Below are 22,230 nucleotides of genomic sequence, written 5' to 3' on the forward strand. Positions count from 1 at the left end.
CCCCTTCAAACACATTGAATTGCAGTGTTTCTACTTTGTTTAAGCTAATCAACTCATATTAATCTGTTTCCTACATCTGTTTTAAATACTCACTGGATAAAGCTTGAAATAATTTATATTTTGCAACAATGCCCCTTAAACAAGTTTAAGGAAGCCCTTTGATTATTCTAACTCACCCCAGCATCATGGAAAACAGAATTATACACACAGGTAACATTTCACATTCAGAATGCCCACTGCCCTTCTAAGTAAGGAGTGCTCCTGAGTGGATACACAGATGCATTGGCCGTGTGGCTCAACTCCTTATTTTAGAGAGGACTAGTATAACCCTCCCAATGAAAACTACTGTGTGGCATTATTGCAAAGTCATTAGATGTCACGAGTTTCTGGAAATCCCAAATGATATAAATGTTTACAAGAACCAAAAAGTTTTTGACATATTTAAAAAAGCTTTTGATTTTTGACCCCCAGGCAGCATTTTGTGCCATTGTGATTGGAACCTAATGGCTAAAGTGAAACAGTGTTGTCGGTCATTTACAGCATTAATGGAAATGTACATTGGACAGTTTACTATGTGTAAATACAAATAAAACTGTTTTTTAGAGAAACGCATCTGGATAAGGGTGGCTTGCTTGAAAAATTCTCTGGGCTATCCATCATGTCAGAGTAATTATATCACTCCTTTAACTTTACCCAAGGAGACCTGGGGAAAAGATCTTCACACAGCGATTCTGGAGGTTTGGGAAAGCAGGACTCATTAGGCTAAAGAACAGGGGAATTACTATCCTGCCAGCAATGGAACACCTCTTTGGCTACCACCTCACCTGTAACTTGATCCAATCCAAAACTCAGCTAAGCTTTCCAAATCAATCTCCTGCTATTTTAATTCATAGCACACTGTACTAAATGGCTGGGGCTTTCAAAAGCAGGTGCTACATATAGAGGGAAATTCATACCTTCCATTGCCTCTCAAAATCCGTTATGCTAAACTCACCAAATACATTAGAAAATGTTCCATGTTTTATTCCTTGTGTTTTTAAAACTGCACTAGTCAATTTGCTGAATTGTCTAGTCACCTTCTTACCAAACACAATTTAGCTCATTCATATCTGGACTAGTATTACGGTTCTTGTAAACTCTGTCCCCTCCTTCCTTTTCAGCAGATAGAACTCCTTTCGTGACCAAGAAACATAAATCACAATATTTTAACGTTCTTTTTGCTTTTTTTGACATAAGCATTTGCTTTCTTATATAAGCAGATACTTTTGTATATCTACCAAACCCAAAATAAAGTTAAATGGCAAAAATAGGTATTTCTGGAAACCTATAGAAATTTTAATAAAATGAGACAGGTTCAACAAATGTCAAGAAAGGTGGACTCCTTACTTTTATAATTCAAGTTTCTATTTTGTATGAATATATGCTGCATTTTCTGATTGAAACTGCTGTTCTGTCTAATGAAACTTGTGGTTTTCTGTACCTGCTTTTTACATTTGAAATCAAACTTTCATAAAGTGTGCTTGAGTGTACCCTTTCTGTTAGGGATTTGATTAAAATATTCTAGCTGTTTCATTAATTTCTCTTTATGTGCCTCAAGTATGTGATGTTATGTCTTTGCTATTTCAAAAACTATCTGTGGACCAAATCCATGAATCTTGTAGACTGTGATTTATACACATGGAAGAAGAAATAGATTTTCCCCTAAGCAGTGAATCTGTGATTACGAAACTGTTCCTCATCCTCTGATTCCTCTTACCCTTCATGATCTTCTTTTCTACTCTTAATCATTCATTGAGTGATCATGTATTCTTGTAAAATGAAATCAACTTACATGCAATCAGGTATGGACACAAGACACTCTTGTGCCCTTAATTTCAGGACTCACAGATGCCCTAGCAGTCACAGGACTGTATTTCACTCAATAGCTGTGTTAATGATGTGGCTTTGCTATTAAATTAGTTGCTGTTCAATGTACTTTGCACTAGAAGATTTTCAATGTTGCAGCAAATGAAAGAAACACATTTGAAGGCTGATGTCAAAAACCATCAGCTACAACCACAAAGCCGTTGTGCAGCTTCTAAAGTGTAGTTACTGCTGTAAATATGTACTATTTCTGTTAGCTTGTTTATTCCTAAAACACAAATAAAACTTTTTTATTAAAAATGTCTACATATAAAAAGCTTACTTTGTACTATGTTTAAAAACATGCGAGAGTTCAGACATATCTTTTTATAATCTAAAATATTTAAAATTATGAATCTATCATTTGAGAGCTTTTATTGTAAAATTTAATACAAAGCAAAATCCCTTGTCTTTGGAAGAAATTCTCTGCAGTATTATTCAACAATTGGGGAAATACCAGCATTTTTCCAGGAGCTTATTTCTGTACCACTTTGACATTAAAAAAAATATATACATTTGCAATATATATTACAAATGTAGTGTGTAATATATATAATTTTAAATAACACACCTGGCAAACATTTTAACATCTGGAGTTTATATATTAGAGAAAAAATGAGGTCCTCTTGTATTAAAAAATTCCTAAAACAGACTTTAATAACATCCATTTGTGAGGTGCATTATGTCAAACTTCTTTTAAAATCTTCACTGTAACTATGAGTTGGCCTATTTGTCAGTCTTTCTATAGTAGTTTAACAACTTCCAACCTCTAAACTCATTCTCTCCCTTCAGAAATATGGTGACAATAAAATAATTAACAGATTAAAGGTGTGAAGCTTATTTATCCATTAATTGGTTGCTAGTATACAATAACCTTTCAGTAAGTCTGAATTCCAGTGTAAGGAGAACTAACATCCATCCAGTGAAATTACTGAGAATCTGCACTTTCTCAGCCGATCTCTGGCCTTCAGAGTGACCAGGAGTTTTAGAGACGTCCTCCACTGGTTACCGCTTCTAAAAACCACGTTACACAATTGGAAAAATAAATGGCCATCAGTTTCATTGAAATTAGAAAAAGAACAAACATATCTGTAGCATGTCGAGGGGTTGCTGTAAGGATTACAGATAATAAGAAGCTAACATAAGGTAGGTGAGTACCTGCGTTGTCACTACTACCGGCCAAGGATGTAGGGAAATCAAAACCCTTATGCACTGTTGATGGGAATGTACAATGGTGTAGTCAATATGGAAAACAGTATAGAGGTTCCTCAGAAATGTAAAAAGAGAGCTACCATATAGTCCCACAGTCCCACCTCCAAATATTCATCCAAAAGAATTTAAAATAGGACTGTGAAGAGATACTTGCACACCTATGCTCATTACAGCATTAGCCACAACAGCCGAGAAGTGGAAACAACTTAAATGTCCATTGATAGATTAAAGAATACAGAAAATGTACGCACATACAATGGCCTACCATTCAGTCCTAGCAAAGGAAACCCTAGCATGTGAGATCAGTGATCTTCAACCCTTTTCATCTTGTGGCACACGTAAACTAAGTACTAAAATTCTGCAGCACACCGAAAAATATATTTTTCGCTGATCTGACAAAAAAATAGGTATGATTTTGATTCATTCACACCGAATGGCTATTATTGTGTCAGCCGTTTCGTTTTTTATAGTTGATAATCCAAGAGAAAAGTCCCCGACTGGCCGGGACTTGAAAGCTTTAAAAACACTTGCAGCACGCCAGTGTGCCTCTTGCAGCACACTGAATGGAAACCACTGCGGTAAGCCACGAATGGTCCTCGAGGACATCACGGTAAGTGAAATAAGCTAGTTACAGATGGAAAAATACCGCATGATTCCACTGACAACTCGCCAAACTCCTGGAGCGGAGAGCAGAATGGTGAGTGTCGGTGGCTAGGGACTGGGACCTGAAGAGCTGCTGTTCAAAGCATAGATTTTCAGTGACACGAGACGAAAAAGTCCGGAAGATCTGCTGTCAACAGTGTGCACATTTAATGCTATACCGAATACGAAAAGGTTTCTTAAGAGAGTAGAGTTCATGTTAGGTGTTCGGGGTGGTGGGGGAAGGGTGCCACAATTAAAAAAAAAGAAATGCAAAGTGGTACAGCAACTTCAAAAAAGTTCGACTGTTTCTTACAAAGTTAAACTTGTTATGCAATGTGATCCAGCAATCATGCTGCTAAGTGTTACTCAGTTGATTTGAAAACGTGTCCCCATAAACCCTGCCAGCGAGCGTTCACAGCACCTTTATTCATAATTGACACTAAGTGACCACCACTGATGTCCTTCAGTGCATGAATGGATACGTGAACTGAGAGACAGCTATACAATGAAGTTTTATTCAGAGATAAGAAAGTAAATGAGTTACCAGGCCACGAAAAAACATGGAAGAAATGTAAATGCATATTGCTAAGTGCAAGAAGCCAGTCAAAAAAGACTCCATGCTGTAGGACCCCAATTATATGCCATTCTGGAAAAGGCAAAGATATTTAGACATTTTTTAAAAATCGCCGGTGGTCTGGGGTTCAGAGGAAGCTGTAAGGGGTGAATGGGGAAAGCACAAGGGACCTTCCGGGTACTGACCTATTCTGCAGTGGACACGCGGCATCAGGCAGGCATCTGTCAGGCTCGGCACTGCTCCACGCAGAGAGTGAAGCTTAATGTGCTCATTTAATACTCATTTAAGAGTCAGGGCAGCCCAGCAAGGAGTACATATTGTGGTAAAAAAAAAAAAAAAAAACGAATGGTCTTACAAATACATAAAACCACCTCACTGAAGGGAGTCGAGGGAAAAGGTGCTGAGCTAAGTAACTTTGGAAATGAGCGCAGTCTGTAAAAGGGAAAGGAAAGGGAAATGCACTCAAGTCCTTCCAGAAGGTCAAGTTGTTAGTCCCATGGGGTACAGATTACCAACTCCGATACTGCTGAATGTATCCTGGAATGGAAAGACTGAGTAAATCGGTGTGGGGGGGGGTGGGGGTGAGGTTTCTCATGGCTGGAACTCGAATTTACAGATACCGGAGGGGAGCAGGCTAGAATGGTCGTGTGGCAATGGATTCGAGTTGGAGACATCAGGATGGACTCATGTGTAGTTTAATGTATAGATGGTTATATAAACAAGTATTTATAGATATGTGTATGCACACAGGGTAGTTTACACGTACACAATTTTGATTCTGTCAGCTGAGAGGGCCTTAGAAAAACAACGTCCCAATAACAGTGAGCACACCTAGCTTGATATCTAATACCATTCTTTAGTAAAATGAACCAGGGTATCTTGGAGAAATAGCTGATTCTCAGACTGGACAGAAAATCAGACCATTTGGACTGGCTACACAGAGTGACCTCCCTCCAAAGAGTACACTATAGAAAAAGGAGAAGTGAGAGAGTAACTTTACAGTGAAAAACACCTATCAAACACTACCTCCACCAAGTCATTAAAGTCAACGTCATCATAAATCCCATTAACAGTAGAGACCCTTGACATGATGTAATGTAACTGGCAGTTCACCTCTGTGGTCTTCCTCCCCAAAACCCATGACCCCAATCTGAACATGAGGAAAACATTATATTCCAACAGAGGAACATCTTAAAAAAGATCTCACCCACACTCCCCAAAACTGTCAAGGTCATTAAAAACAAGGAAGGCATGGGAAATTATCACAGCAAAGGAAGCTTAAGGAGACCTGACAACTAAATATGATATGGAATTCTGGAATAGAAAAGTGACATTAGATAAAAACTTAGGAAGTCTGAATAAACTGTGAAAATTAGTTGAAAATAATGTATTGATAGTAAGTCATTAATTATAACACATGTACCACACTAATGTAAGACATTAGTAATCTGGGAAACTGCACATGTAGTACACATGATCTCTCTGTACCATGCGCTCAATATTTTTGTAAACCTACAACTGCTCTAAAAAAATAAAGTCTATTTACAGAAAAAGACAAACTACAGATTGGAAAAAAAATACAAGACAAATATATGACAATGACTGTATCCAGGTCATATAAAGAATGTCCAAAACTCAGTAAAAAAAACAATCTAATTTAAAAATAGACAACAGACCTAAACAGACACTTCGCCGAAGACACACAGATGGCAGGGAGCACCTGAAAAGATGCTCAGTGTCGTTAGTCCTTATTAAAGCCACAAGGGGATACCACGACACATGCACCTGCTAGACAGCTGAAATGAAGAAGCCTGACTACACCACGTGCTGACAGGGAAGTGGAGGTGGAACTCCTACAGACTGTGGAATGGAACGTACAATGGTAAAATCACTTTGGAAAAGTATGGCACCTTCTTGAACAGATTACATAAACTGACCATATCATCCGGCCATTTCGCTCCTCACTATTATTCATAGGAAAGCGTATGTCCATACAAAGACAGACACAAGAAGTGTGCAGCATTCAGTGTACTGTACGAGCCAAAAATTTAAAAAACAAAAATATCTATTAATAGGTGGATAAACAAACCATGATAGAATTCTACAACAGAAAGCTTCTCAACAACGCCAGGGATTGAACTATTGTTATGGGTAACAACAGGAATTCAAAATAATGCTGAAAGGAGTCAGATCACAAAAAAGAAAAAGAGATCCCATTTAATAACTCTTAAAAATGTGGACAAGTCAGAATGTTTTGTGGCAGGAAGCAGATCTGGGGCCGAGTGGGTGGGCACAGGAGCAGAGATTACAAAGGAATAAGAAGACACTGTCAGGGGTGACTGATATGCTCACCACCTTGATTGAGGTATTGCTTTCCTGGGTTTACATATGGGTATATCAAAATTTATCAGATCGTAAACTTTAAATATACACAGTTTATAGTACATCAGTCAGATTTCAATAAAGTGTTTAAATATGCTAATACAGTGAGAGGGGACTAAGAAAGAACAAGACTTTTTCCTTCTCAGAAGAAGTACTGTGTGGAGGGCTGAAATTCAGAACAGCCCCACATCGGCATTACTCAGTGCTGTTACTGGTCCGTAATGACATAAGGAACTTACACAAGAAGAGAAATCAACTACCCACCTAAGCACACTATTTAGTTCAGCCAATATTTTTTTCCATAACCATAATTTCCCAGTGAAGAAAGCAGTACATTGATGAACATTCCAGCACCAGCTCCTCATCTGTTTGACCTATAACAAAGTCCCTGGGCTGGCATCAGTCTACAGGCACATTTTGAGAGCACCATCTAGATCACACTTGGATATATTTTAACCTCTCTAAGTCCGTCCTCTTCTGTATGAGAATAGTAATAGCTGCTCTAGACACTTCATATAATGGTCTGATGCTCTAATGAGCTACAGTTTGCCAACAGCAGGTGCCAATTAATTACATATCATTGAGTTAGGTAGACAGTTATTTGAAATAAAGCAATATAATAAAAGTATACTTTTTATTTGTTCAGAATGCTTATCTCTAAACTTGACTGAAATTAAAAATGTTTGCCAATAAAGATCCAAAACTGCTAAATTCAACATTAAGAGTTTATAACAAAAATTGAAATATATATATAATCTTAACTGACATTTTAACAGTAACATATACATTATACAATGACATATACTCTTTCTATAAGCTCTTATTCTCCCAACCAGAAATAAAAAGTAGCAGTGTTATCACACTTTTCCTATGGTTTAGTATAAGATTTGTTTCTAGAATTCATAAACTCAAAATTATTCACAGACTTATTCTTTCTTATTCATGTCTGAAGAGCTTTTCTCTAAGAATTTTTACATTTTATAATCTTTCCTTTGAAATACCAGTAAGATATGGAATCTCCTGAGTTACACATGCAGCTTATATATTCCTTAAAAGTTATTTTTTAGGTATCACAAATTAGTTATTTATATCCATAATACATATCCTTGATATTCACATACTTCTTTAAGCAAGATTCAAGTTTATTTGTGTTTTGTATATTTATATTACTTTAGAGCCTATTTTTAGTTTTCAGTAAAACTTTATACCTATAAAGATCTCTCAAATATTTAGTAAGCAAAGCAGTAGAGTCATTATGAAAATATAAACTGCTATTATAGTTTTTTATCTTTCATTTTTTATGCATTTCCTGTCAACCATGTAATTTCCTGTTCTTCAGGAAAGTTGATAAATTTTAATCTTTGTAATCTCAATACGGCTGCTTTCTCAGCCTGGCGTATAGTATATTGCAGGTTTTCTGAACACACAGTATTCACTCTGATATCAGTTGTAGCAGCGTAATCTGATAATGTTGGTATTCACCATTTCCAGTTATTTCAACTGCAGCATGACCTTAAAAATAAAGAGGGAAAGGGAGAATCAGTTCATACCAGAATGATGTCAGTATCTGCTGAATGAAATGCTTTGCAATCTCTAAAGTGCCTGGAGAACTAATAACAAGTGTACCACTCTGTGACTTATGGCGCATGTCTGCAAGGATCCATGGTTCAGAACCATTTCACGTTTATACCAGGCTCCACCACACGTCCCACCAGGCACTGAGCCCCACCCAGAGGCACACCAGCACCAGTTTGGTGACTAGGCGTGTGGACCAGTCATCGAAGCGCCAACATGGCTGAGCAACTGCACAGTACGGAGGGAAGCTAAAGTAGACTGGGGTTTAAAAGAGTCAGAGCCAAGAAGACTGGTTAGCAAGAGACTGGTGAGAAAAACTAATCACTGAGACTCGATCACTAGAGAGAATGCTGAGCAACAATGAATGGAGCATACATAACAGAGATAACTGTTCTTGCTTCTTCCTCACAGCAGCGGTTCCTACTGTTTAAGTATTCTTTTTCTTATTAATTAAACACTAGTAAGGGTTACTGTTATTTAGCCATTCCTTTGTACATGTAAAGATTTTTAGTCCTTCATTAATTCTGTCTTATCTCAACCTGATTTTGTCATAACTTCAAGGTATATTTTGTCTCTTGTAGTTAAAGCACTTTTCTATTATTTGTGTAGTTAAATAAGACACTCTTTTCTTCAAGTCTATTCTATTTTTTAATCAGAAAAATACTTTATAATTAACTAAAGTCATAGCCTCAAGGTGAAAAATTAATTTTTATCATTAATGTGCACTGGAGCAAAACAAATCTAGCTGTTAGAACAGCACTATTATTCTTTCAAAACTTAACACTTGATAAATTATACTCAAAACAAGTAATTAAAATTACAAGTTATAATTAATTTAATGTCTAAATCTAAAGAAGTAGAACATAACAAAGTATTTTCTGTGCTTGACATAAAATATCAGGAAGGAAAGAAATTAAAAGTAAACTATGACTTTTTCTTACATGGCTCTAATGGTATCAATCAAAACTTAAACATTCCAAACCACATAAAAAATTAAAACAAATACCTTATTAGCTGCTTCCAAGGAATTTATTAGATTTTGCAGCTCTTCTTTATTCATTTCAATAGAATAGGGTTTGACTTCACCATTTTCTTTCACGTCGAGATGAAGGTTTAAAAGTGGCATCTGTAATGTAGCAATCTTGTCGCTGGAAAGTGCAAGCTATTTAAAATGAGAAAAATAGTAATTAATAAATGTTAAACAGGATTCTATTAGATATGCATCAGAGCTTATGAATAATACATTTAAAAAAAAATACTCCTGTTTGCTGTCAAGTACAGGGAAAGGTAGAAGAAACAAAAAGCTTAAACCCATGCCAAACCAGCATACCTCTGAAAAAGAGAAGGAGTGAATAAAAGAGAAAATGTAGGCTAGGAAAGACAGACAAGCAGTCAACAGAAGCCCACAGCTAGAGCAGCTTTATGGCTGGGAAGTACATACATACACATCCAATGGGTCTCAGATACAGAGCCTGTTCTCTATGAACCCCGCCAACCACACTCTCCTTTAGAAATGTTTTTAAATGCTATTTTCAAACACACGCTGTAGATGTTTCCCTAGAAGAAGAATCATATTCACCAATCTTGGGAAGACTATGAAGTCTAGAAAGTTCTACCCCAAAATACATGTTAAATACATACATATGGCTTCACTATTTATAACATCTTATGATTTACAGCCTCAGTTAATTAAACTTATCATTATAAAGTTATTATACACTGTTTGAATATTTACAGTATACTGATTGTCCAGTTAATACAAAAGATACAATTTTAATTAACTGTGATATCTTTATGGGACACTGTATTATCAAAATAACAGAAATTTTAGGTGTATAATATAAAAAATAAATATTTCTTTCTATTCAAAAACTGAAATAAAAACAGTCATAAATAGATTCTCACCTTTAACTGCCAATCAAAATCCTGTAGCTGTGCAGAGGAAATATCAACTATTTCTCCTAACAAAGCCTGTTTAATTTCATCTTTTCTACTTTTTAAGCATTTCATGACAGCTTCTTGATGAAATGAGTTCAACTCATTCAATTGCTGAGATATCTATAGAAATAAAAATAAATGGTTATAAAGTAAGTGAAAGGGCTTTTCTGTTTAAAATATAAACACATAGCTCTACTCTCCTTTTACATACTGTTTAAAATGGTAGTAAATTAGGGAAAAAAGAAATAGTTCTGTCACTATAAAAAGAATAAGATGAGAATGCATAAGCAGCAAACTAGAGGTTTAAAAAATTTCTGGCCAAAAAAAAAGTAAAAGAAAAGGGTTGACTGACGATGAAGAGTATGAAAGTGAACACTTCTGGGGACCACTAAAACAAAGCTGGAACAGCTATATTAATATCTCAAACAATGCAGCCTTCAAGGCAAGAATATTACAAATGCAATTCAATGGAAGGATACCCCGTGACCCTGCAATTTCACTTCAAGATGTCTATCCTAGAAGAGCCGGCCCTCCCGGGTACCAGAAGACTCATGTAAAATGTAGCAGCCCTGTCCACAGTAATGAAAGAGGCCACGCCCTAACTGTTCATCAGTAGGAGGGCAGGAAAGTAAGTCCCCCTAATTCTTATCATCAAATACTGTATGGAGCTAAAATATATAAACTAGATCTACATTTATCAATACTTATGAATCTAAAACAATGTTACATTAGAAATTACAAATGGATACATGCTATCATTTGTAAGTTATACAGTGAAATGGCTCAAATCATTGTAAACATTGCAAACATTCATACAACACAGAACCCAAAACACGCATGCCAACTTCACAAGAGGTGTGATCTCTAGGGGGAGGGCCCATACCCAGGTGGTATGTAGGTGTATCTGTAATGCCTTGTTTCTAGAACACACACACACAAAACTGAAATACATAAAGCAAAATGTTAACAACTGTTTAACTGTAGTAATGGAAATATAAGTATCAACTACTTAAATTTTGGTTTTCTTCTATATCATTTAAAGGTTTCACAAGTTAAAAAATACAAACAACCAAAATCAAAACTACAAAAACCCAGACTTCCAAAATCAGATTTTCTAATTACAATAATTAGGTTTTTCTTAGTAGATATTTACTAATGATGGCTCTTATATTATATGTGCCCTAGTGACCAACTTAATAAAAACTCTGAATACTAATTATTTATTATAACATATAGAAATTTACAGTAAGATTACCTCTTCATCAGATAAATTTTTACCAACTACAGCTTTGAGAAATTTGGTAATATCTTCTAGAACATGCATCCATTCTGTGGAATCCCACACACTCTGATAATCCTGGTAGAGAGGATAAATTCGGCCACAAATGCCATCAACTATTTTGTGAAGAAGCTAGAGAGGGAAAAAAAGGAAGAAATGCATTGTGAATAAAATTATAAAACAGATTTATCTCCCCTGTAGCAAACAAGTGTTGTTGGGACAAGCTCATGTTATCTGAAAGAGCACCTGAAGTTGAAATGCAAATAATTTTGATTTTTTTATTAATTAAAAATTAAAACTTCACTTTTGTGAAGTTCTTTTTTTAAAAAAAAACGTTTAAAAAGTATTTTTAAAGCCTATCATTTTGTCCATGTTCAGAAGCTAAAAAATTATATGATACACTGTCGTCTTTTCAATGTTACCAAAAGGAAGATGTGAGTATAAAAGTTTCATCTTGGAATTCCTTAAGACATCACATTTATACCAGTAACAAAGTCTGTACGGCAGATCTACAAGCGTCCTTTTCCCCTGCCTCCATCTATCACAACATTCATACTCGCTTCTTTTGGTCCACTCCAAGAAAGCCCTCCTTATCTTTCTTTTCCTTTGTTTACATTCCTATTTCTCTATCCAACCTTAATATCAGCAATGGAAATCCTAACACTTACATAACTGAACATAGTAATGAAGACTGTGGGTTTTAGAATGAAACTGGCTAGCCTGAATCCTAGTTCTACTACTTAACTAGTTTTGTCAAATTATGCAAAAGTTCTATGCCTCTGTTTCCCCATGTGTAAAATGAGGATAATATCAACACACTCATAATGCTGTTGTAAGGACTGAATAATACATGCAAATCACTTGGCACATTGCTAGCCTATACAAGGCACTTAAACATTGCTAGCCTTTGTTATCATTCTACTTATTATTATTATGATTAATTATCACTGTTTACTACTACTATTACTACTCCTCCACCTCCTCAAACTATGTTCCATGTGTTTAACATATATTAACTGAGTACCTACCATGATTGCACTATTCTAGGCAAATTATTAACATGGTACACTTTTCCAGGGGATAGTTGTCTTGTAAGAAGAGTAGTTCAATGGCAAGAAATAATCCAAGTAATGAGAACCAGAGGCCTGCAACCACGACTACTTTACCCAGCAAGGCTCTCAATTAAGATAGAAGACCAAATAAGAAGCTTCTCAGACAAAAGAAGTCTAAAAGAATACACCTCCACTAAACCAGCCCTGCAAGAGATGCTGAAGGGACTGCTTTAAGGAAAGAAAGGAAAAGAGAGAGTGAGAGAGGATCTCACGTACATAAAAGGCAATGAATAAGTACCTATCAATAATAACCTTAAACATAAATGGATTAAACGCTCCAATCAAAAGACATAGAATAGCTGATTGGATAAGAAAACATGACCCACACATATGCTGTCTACAAGAGACCCACCTCAGGATAAAAGATCTGCACAGGTTGAAAATGAAGGGCTGGAAACAAATTTTCCAAGCAAATGGACAGGAAAAAAAAGCCAGGGTAGCAATACTCATATCTGACAAAATAGACTTCCAAAGAAGGTCCATAAAGAGAGACCCAGAAGGTCATTTCATAATACTCAAGGGAAGAATTCACCAAGAAGACATAAATATTGTAAATATATATGCACCCAACATAGGAGCACCCAAATACATAAAGAAAATCTTAGAGGGCTTCAAGAAAGATATGGACAGCAACACAATTATTGTGGGGGATTTTAACACCCCTCTATCAAAAATGAACAGATCTTCCAAACAAAATATCAACAAAGATATTGTGCCATTGAACAATACCCTAGATGAACTGGGCTTTACTGATATTTACAGAACCCTCCATCCCAAAGAAGCTAAATACACATTTTTTTCAAATGTACATGGAACATTTTCAAAGATTGACCACATGATAGGACACAAAACAAGCCTCAACAATTTCAAAACAATTGAAATCATACCAAGCAATTTCTCGGATCACAAGGGACTGAAACTAGAAACCAACCACAAGGAAAAAAACCCAAAACACTCAAATTCATGGAGATTAAACAGCATGCTATTAAACAATGAATGGGTCAAGAATGATATTAGGGAAGAAATCAAACGGTTTTTGGAAACAAATGAAAACGAACTCACAACAACCCAAAACTTATGGGACACAGCCAAGGCAGTCCTGAGAGGGAAGTTCATAGCGATACAGGCCCACCTAAAAAAGTTAGAAACATTTCAAACAAACAACCTAACCCTACATCTACAAGAACTCGAGGAACAACAACAAAGACAGCCCAGAGCAAGCAGAAGGAAGGAAATAACCAAGATCAGAGCAGAATTAAATGACATAGAGACTAAAAGCACAATTCTAAAGATCAATGAATCCAAGAGTTGGTTCTTTGAAAAGATAAACAAAATCGACAAGCCTTTAAGCAGACTCATCAAGAAAAAAAGAGAGAAAACCCAAATAAACACAATCAGAAATGAAAGAGGAGAGATTACAACAGATACCACAGAAATACAAAGGATTGTAACAAATTACTACAAAGAGCTGTATGCCAAGAAATTTGAAAACCTAGATGAAATGGACAAATTTCTAGAAAAATATAACCTTCCAAAACTCAATAAAATGGAAGCAGAAAGCCTGAACAAACCAATAACAGCAAAAGAAATTGAAGCAGTAATCCAAAAACTCCCAACACACAAAAGCCCTGGACCAGATGGTTTCACAGGAGAATTCTACAGAGCATTTAAGGAAGAACTAACACCTATCCTTCACAGACTATTTCAAAAAATTCAAAAAGATGGAAGACTACCAAACTCTTTTTATGAGGCCAACATCATCTTAATTCCAAAACCAGATAAAGACACAACAAAGAAAGAAAACTACAGGCCAATATCGCTGATGAACATTGACGCTAAAATCCTCAAAAAGATACTGGCAAACCGCATCCAACAGTACATTAAGAAGATCATACACCATGACCAAGTGGGATTCATTCCAGGTATGCAAGGATGGTACAATATTCGCAAATCAGTAAATGTAACACATCACATAAACAAAAGCAAAGACAAAAACCACATGATCATATCAATAGATGCAGAAAAAGCATTTGATAAGGTACAGCACCCATTTATGATAAAAACACTCAGTAAAGTGGGAATAGAGGGAGCATTCCTCAACATAATAAAGGCCATATATGAGAAACCTACAGCCAACATCATTCTCAATGGGCAAAAATTAAAATCTTTTCCACTAAGAACAGGAACAAGACAAGGATGTCCACTTTCACCACTTCTATTCAATATAGTACTGGAAGTTCTAGCCACAGCAATCAGACAAGAAAAAGAAATAAAAGGAATCCAAATCGGAAAGGAGGAAACAAAACTGTCACTGTTTACAGATGACATGATAGTGTACATAGAAAATCCTATAGACTCCACCAAAAAACTGCTTGACCTAATAAATGAATTTGGTAAAACAGCAGGATACAAAGTCAATATCCAGAAATCAAAGGCATTTCTGTACACCAACAATGGAACAGCAGAAGCAGAAATCAAGAAAAAAATCCCATTTGAAATAGCAAAAAGAAAAATAAAATACCTAGGAATAAACCTAACCAAAGAGGTAAAAGACCTGTATTCAGAAAACTACATAACACTGAGGAGAGAAATCAAGGAGGACACAAACAAATGGAAACATATACCGTGTTCATGGATTGGAAGAATTAATATCATTAAAATGTCCATACTACCAAAAGCAATTTACACATTCAATGCAATACCTATTAAAGTACCAATGGCATATTTCACAGACATAGAACAAACACTTCAACAATTTATATGGAACCATAAACGACCCCGAATAGCTGCTGCAATTTTGAGAAAGAAGAGTAAAGTAGGAGGAATCACAATACCTGACACTAAACTATACTACAAGGCCACTGTAATCAAAACAGCCTGGTACTGGCATAAAAACAGGCACATAGACCAATGGAACAGAACAGAGAGCCCAGAAATAAACCCAAGCCTCTATGGTCAATTAATATTTGACAAAGGAAGCAGCAACATAAAATGGAATAAAAATAGCCTCTTCAACAAATGGTGCTGGGAGAACTGGACAGCTACGTGCAAAAAAATGAAACTCGAGCACCAACTTACACCTTATACAAAAATAGATTCAAGGTGGATAAAAGACTTAAATATAAAGCGTGACACCATTAAAGTCCTAGAAGAGAACGTAGGTAGGAAAATCTCAGATATTTCACGCAGAAACTTTTTTACTGACTTGTCTCCTAGAGCAAGGGACATAAAGGAAAGAATAAACAAATGGGACCTCATCAAAATTAAAAGCTTTTGCACAGCTAAGGAAAACAGTATCAAAATAAAAAGAGAACCAACTGTATGGGAAAACATATTTGCCAATGATACCTCAGACAAGGGTTTAATCTCCAAAATATATAAAGAACTTACATGACTCCACTCTAAGAAGACAAGTAACCCAATTAAAAAATGGGCAAAGGACTTGAACAGACACTTCTCCAAGGAGGACATACAGAAAATCCAAAGACACATGAAGCGATGCTCAATATCGCTAGCCATCAGAGAGATGCAGATTAAAACCACAATGAGATACCACTTCACACCAGTCAGAATGGCCATCATAAACAAAGCAGCAAACAACAAGTGTTGGAGAAGATGTGGAGAAAGGGGGTCCCTAGTGCACTGTTGGTGGGACTGCAGACTGGTACAACCACTATGGAAAACAGTATGGAACTTCCTCAGAAAACTAAAAATGGATCTGCCTTTTGACCCTGCAATTCCACTGCAGGGACAATATCCTAAGAACACTAAAACACCAATACAAAAGAACCTTTGCACCCCGATGTTCATAGCAGCACAATTTACAATAGCTAGGTGCTGGAAGCAACCTAGATGCCCATCAGTAAATGAATGGATCAAAAAACTATGGTACATTTACACAATGGAATTCTATACAGCAGAAAGAAAGAAGGAGCTCCTACCCTTTGCAACAGCATGGATGGAGCTGGAAAGCATTATGCTAAGTGAAACAAGCCAGGCAGGGAAAGACAAATACCACATGATATCACCTTTAACAGGAATCTAAACAACAAAACAAAACAAAAAAAACTAGCAAAATATAACCAAAGACACTGAAATAGGGGATAGTCTGACAGTGGCCAGAGGGGAGAGAAGAGGGAATTTCAGGCGGGAATGGGTAGGGATTACAGGAACAAATTTGGAGGACACATGGACAAAAACTAGGGGTGGGGGGTAGTGGGGGGAAGGGGGGAGGGTTGGGTGGGTGGGCTGGAATGGGAGTAGGGGGGAGAAAACTGTACTTGAACAATGATTAAAAGAAAAAGAAAAAAAAAAAAAGAAGAGTAGTTCAGCCCAATTAACTTGGAAATGCATTTTAGCAGCAAGTCTCTCAATTCTTTTCCCCTGGGTCACATTCCACTTCCTTTTAAGCAATAACTCCTTCTTTTTAACACCACACATATCAGAATGGAGATACGCAACTGATGATCTGGCTTCCAAAAGACGTCTCATGCACTACATGAATTTCTTCATTTACAAAATCAGAGACAAGACTTAAGATGTTTTTTCTTGATCCTGGTAGAAATTAAAAAGTTAATTCCCTCTATCCCCCTTCCCCACCATTTTCCCCACTGTAAATGGAACAAAGGAAAAAAGGAAGGCCAAAATTTGGAATTTATAAAAACTACCTACGACATACCCCTCTATCACATTATGCAGGCTAAGTGCCCATGCCCACCCTTCACCCATAATAAATGGAACAGAGCTGGGACTTAAGCAAGGCTGCCTGTCATTGACACTGAAGGCCAGCCTACCAAAGCCTGGGATCCAGATGACTGCCCCAATGATAAAGCTGAGTTTATGTACATTAATTGATTCCTTCCCTTAACAAACACTGATTTAAGAACCCTGAGCAAGACACAACCCTCAAGAACTGGGGATATAACAGAAGTATCTACCCTGAGGGAGTTCAGAATAAGAGAGAGACTGGAGGCAAAAGGACCAGTTAAGAAGTGTTCAAGGAAGACTTCACAAGGCCTAAGTTGTTTAGAACACAGATGGTGGAAGTAAACATATTAACATACTAACTACAATACCCAGTGTCAGTCAATAGTCTGAACTCAGTGTGCACACAGAACCACAAATCTCAAAACAAATGTTCAAACTCCATAATGCATACATTGCTTTCTTTCATGAGTTGGCAAACTTCCCTCGGGTCTAATACTTGGAGCATTACGTTTTTTTTTTCTTTGCTTGAAACGTCAAGGGGAAAAAAAAATCTCTCAGTCAGATTTTCCTATTATAGCAACCATTGGGTTTTCTTCCCTTCACAGTTTCCAGTAAAGACACCTTTATATGTACTTACCACATTTCCACATTTCTTACATCTTTCAAACTCACTAAAATGTTGCTGCTGCCAAAAACAACACTTCGAAATGCAAATGCCTTTGGTAGTGAGACTACATGCAGCAGCCTGGCTCCTTCCCTATTCACTTGTCTAGCCTTCTCCCTCCTCTGCTTCTCACTCTGAATTGCAGCCTCTAGGAATGACAGCAGGTTTTCAAGGGTGGGGGTTGGGGGTGGCTTTCTCCTAGCCTCTGTAGCTGACAAATCCTCTGTCTGAAACATTCTCTTCCCTCTAGCCTGCCTGACTCTTAATCATCCCTTAGAATTAATCCTAGAAACAAATCTAGGTGTTCCTGCTCTGAAAAACCTTCCCTTGCCCCTTCAAATCTGTGCTGCTACCCCTTCCACAAACTCATTACTGGATAACTCTTGGTTCCCTCACTAGGCAGCGAGCTCCACGGGCTGTGTCTCATTCACCGTTTTACCTTATCCCACCAGGGCACTCAGCACACAGTGGACGCCAACGAAAAGCTGCCTGAATAAATGAATGGGGCCTTCTGCAGATCCTCAACAAGCCAGGTTCTTCTTAGACTGGCGATGCCAAGTGAATATAACACCTCTAGCGGGAAAGGCCACCTAGGAACACGCTGCCAAGTTAAGGCGCCCAGTTACTGGAAGCACTTCCCATTATTTTTTTCCTGTCTCCCTCAAGGGACCGATACGCCTCCGTAGGCCACCACCGCATTCCAGCACCCAGCACTGTGCCTAGAGCATAGGTCGCGTTCGGGAGCTAAGTGCTGAATGAATGAATGAATGAATGAGAGGTAGGTGAGAAGCTGCAAACCACCGGCTCCAGGACCTAAGCCTGCAGAGACTACGCGGAGGCCCCGCCCCCCAGCCCTAGGTCCCTGGGTCCCGAGACAGGCGAAGGAGCGGGCTGCCCCCGCTACCCCAACCAGGGTGCGGCGCGGCCCGGCGGAGTCTGCGCTCAAAGCCCCTTAAGGGACAACCCCATGCCGGGGCACGGAGGTGGCGCCCCAAAACAGCCTCCACAGCCCTCCCGGAAAAGCAGGGGGCCGACCCCCCCCCCCGAAGTCACGCCCCTTACCCGCCCTTTCCTGGGCTGCGAGGTGGGCCCCGCGAAGGCTTGAGTTTGCACCGGCCTGACCCGCAGGCCCGGCGGTTCCGGAAACCCGACCCCGGGCTACCGCCGCCCGCGCCCTCCTTACCCGTGGGGCCTGCTCGGCTGGAAGCTTCTGCAGCCGCCGCAGAGGGGTCCCCTCTTCCGGCTCCATCCCTGAACGAATTTGGGACCTGGGTCCAAAGGCACTGTGGGGTTACTCCTCCCCCACGTGACTCGGAGGGGCGGAGACGATGGAGCTCTTCTGCGCATGCGTAGAACTATAACTAATCCTTTTCTTGTAAGAATATTTTTCTGCCTGGTGCGACAGTGCTTAAACACCGTTGTATCATTACTTTGGAGGCAAATTTGCGAATTTCTCGAAGCAGTTTGCAACTTTGTTCAGAGTTTTGCTGAACTTTTTCCGCACTCTTTGAAAAGTCATCTAATAAGGGTAACCATATTTGGGGTGTACCGAGGGCCACTGTCCCGGAGATGTGACATACATCTTTTACTAAGGTTTCCTGATTTGGAAGGGCAATTAAAGGTTTACTGTGAGAAAGATTCTTGGTATAGATTATTTTAAGAAGGTACCATTTCATCTCCATTTCCAAGTAACAGATAAAGAGAAGTCACTTAGTTTGTCATATTTAGCAAGTAACATTTCTGGGTGCCCAGTTAAATAAGAAATTTCTGATAAACAAGGGATAACATTTTGTTATAAGTGTGCCGTAATGATTCCATGGGGCGTACTTATTATTCAGAAAAAGTACTAGTTGTTTATCTGAAACTCAAATCTAGCTGAGTGTCCTGTTTTCTATCTGTCAATCCTAAAAGTCACTTTCCCTAGCTAAGAGGCACATCCTGAAGTTAAAATCCCTCAGACTCTAGAACCACACTCAAGGCTGGACTAACCCTAAAACCCAAACAGCTTTCCTGTAATTTCTCTCGTGATTACAGTTATTTCCTTAAGCGGTGCTGGGGAATTCAGCAGTGGGAAGACAGTCCCTGCCACCCAGAAGTGCACAATAAGGAGACAGAAACAGAATCTACGATCTAATAGCAATTTAATTTTTAAAAAGTGGTGCAAAGTGATGAAACATACCACAGAGGAGAAATTAGTTATTTTAGTCTGTTGTCTACACAGAGAAAAATTACTCATTAGTGGCATCCCTTAAGATACAGCTTAAACGCCCTTTCTCTACTCTCTGCCCCACCTCTTAGAGGTGAAAGCAATCTTTCCCTCCTCTGAATTTTCATGACTATCACTCAAAATATGTATCACTTTCTAGTTTTTAATATAGGCATATATGTACAACACATGTTGTTCTACTGAAACATACTTGCCTTAAGACACTTTGACTTTGTGCATAGGAGGTCCCCAAGTAATACTGAATAAATAAGGAGGAATCTGAAAAACTACCTAATCTATGTCTATTAATAAGTCTACCGAAGGCAGGTCCTGTTTTCTAAGACAAAATTAATTTTATATATTCTAATAGTCACAATAAAAATATCAAGTATCAACTATATGTCAAATAACTTATATATTTTGCCTTACTAATCCTCACTACAGCCTTGTGTGTTGGGTATTAACCATAAAGATGGGGAAATCAGCTTGGTGAAGTAATATCAACCTTGTCCAAGGTCACAGAGGTAGTAGTTGCAAAGTCACTGGCCTGAGTCTGGAAGTTGTGGTCTCTGCCTGGGTGCTTCACTGGCCCAGAAGAAAGGCATTGTAAGGTGACACGACTTACCTAATGCTATACCACAAGTTACTAAATAAAGCAAATAGGCACAGCAAGCGGGGCACAAGCAGGACAAAGAATTATGTCCTGATTTCTCTTTCAAACAACACTAGATACTAAGAAAAAAAAATTTCCCCTTTAGGAACTGGTTGCAATTAAACTTAACTTTTAACAAATATAGATGAAATTGTTCACAAGTTGAGAGAAAAGAGCTTGACATTTGATTTTTTATTAGTAAGGGGGTGTTCTTATGTGTGTAATCCAAGAAGCTTTCAAATATATTTCTGTCACTCCTTGGCCTAATTATGCTAGCGTTCTAGTCCCCACCTTCCAAATATTACTTGTACTGATGGTTATAAACATGAAGGTAATCATCTTAAGTTCAAGTCCCAACTCAGCAAATGATTATCTATGTAATGTTTTAGATGAGCTGTTTCACCTCTCTGTGTCTCTGGTTCCTTATCTGTAGTTGGTTATAACGGTAGCACAGAATTTACAGAGTCATTGTGAGTTCATATATGTAAAGTTCTTAAAATGAGTCTAATCGGGCACATAGAAAACATTATTAAGTGCCCTTCTAAGTGGCCTTCTTTCCTATTTTCTGGCCAAAGGTTAGTGGGTTCCAGAAAGCAGGGTTCTGGACAGTCTCAGCCTTGAGAGTGAGCAGCCCCTGAAACCTCTCTAGGCTGTATAGGCAATGTAGGTCAGGGACCACAGTTGGAGAGACAGAGTAAGATTTTGAAAAACCTCACTGGATATATTTGCTGAGTTGAAACTGGAAAGCGAGCTGACCTTTTGCGGAATTGTTAATATGGTGTTTCTTTCTCAGGTTATTTGATTAGGTTTGGTTTTGTTTTGTTTTGTTTTGTTTTGTTGTGAGGTGGAAGGAGGAAGGAAGGAGGAATTCTGTGCACCATGCCCTGGGAGAGTCAGTCACTCATTCTTTAACAGTTATTGGTTAAACATCTACCATGCATTAGGCTTTAGGACTGCAAGCAGAGAACATTCACTTCCTGTCTAGTTGTGTCTGGCAGGGGGTGGTCCTCAGATAATGAACAAATAAACAATTAAGATAATGTTAGCTGTTGAGAAGTGTCTTGAAGAAATGAAACAGGGTAATATAAGAGAGACAGATAGTAGAAAGGTACTTTAGATTGGTTGAGGGGTACAAAGGTATACAAAAGGAGAAGGAGACATTAAGGCAAACATCTGGGGAAAGAGAGTTGCTAGTAGAATATAGAGGGGCAGAAGCAGGAGAAAACTTGCCTTATCCAAATGGCCTGTGTGGTCGAACTGTAGTGAGCAAAGCACGAGACACGGGGATGAGTACTGATAATATCACGGGCCACTTGTCAAATATATGATTGTCCAACCACCGTGCTGTACACCTGAAACCAATACAAAATAGTATGAAATGTAAC

General features: G+C 38.0%; 1 protein-coding gene across 2 annotated transcripts; it reads right to left on the minus strand.

The window, feature by feature from the left end:
- Nucleotides 1-4,255: 4,255 nt before the first annotated feature.
- On the minus strand, nt 4,256-19,311 carry COMMD8 (COMM domain containing 8). 2 transcript variants are annotated; one of them, XM_028506785.2, is made up of 5 exons: nt 19,171-19,311; nt 11,481-11,636; nt 10,193-10,345; nt 9,294-9,449; nt 4,256-8,224 (listed from the first exon to the last, which is right to left on the minus strand). In XM_028506785.2, the coding sequence occupies exons 1-5, from the start codon at nt 19,234-19,236 to the stop codon at nt 8,204-8,206; spliced, it is 552 nt and encodes a 183-aa protein (XP_028362586.1). In that variant the 5' UTR covers nt 19,237-19,311; the 3' UTR covers nt 4,256-8,203. The 2 variants fall into 2 exon arrangements, with proteins under 2 accessions (XP_028362586.1, XP_035876052.1); XM_036020159.1 differs by lacking the exon at nt 19,171-19,311 and adding an exon at nt 12,533-12,555 and having other exon boundaries at nt 6,351-8,224.
- Between the last annotated feature and the right edge of the window lie 2,919 nt (nt 19,312-22,230).

Source organism: Phyllostomus discolor, chromosome 1 (genome assembly GCF_004126475.2).
Source record: "Phyllostomus discolor isolate MPI-MPIP mPhyDis1 chromosome 1, mPhyDis1.pri.v3, whole genome shotgun sequence".
NCBI classification, from domain to species: Eukaryota; Metazoa; Chordata; class Mammalia; order Chiroptera; family Phyllostomidae; genus Phyllostomus; species Phyllostomus discolor.

Excerpts from the sequence above, each read along its gene's own strand:
- COMMD8 (XM_028506785.2), bottom strand. The coding sequence starts at position 19,236 with ATGGAGCCGGAAGAGGGGACCCCTCTGCGGCGGCTGCAGAAGCTTCCA. Across the intron at positions 11,637-19,170 it reads CAGCCGAGCAGGCCCCACGG|CTTCTTCACAAAATAGTTGA; the intron begins GTAAGGAGGGCG and ends TTCCCTCTCTAG. Across the intron at positions 10,346-11,480 it reads AAAATTTATCTGATGAAGAG|ATATCTCAGCAATTGAATGA; the intron begins GTAATCTTACTG and ends TTATTTCTATAG.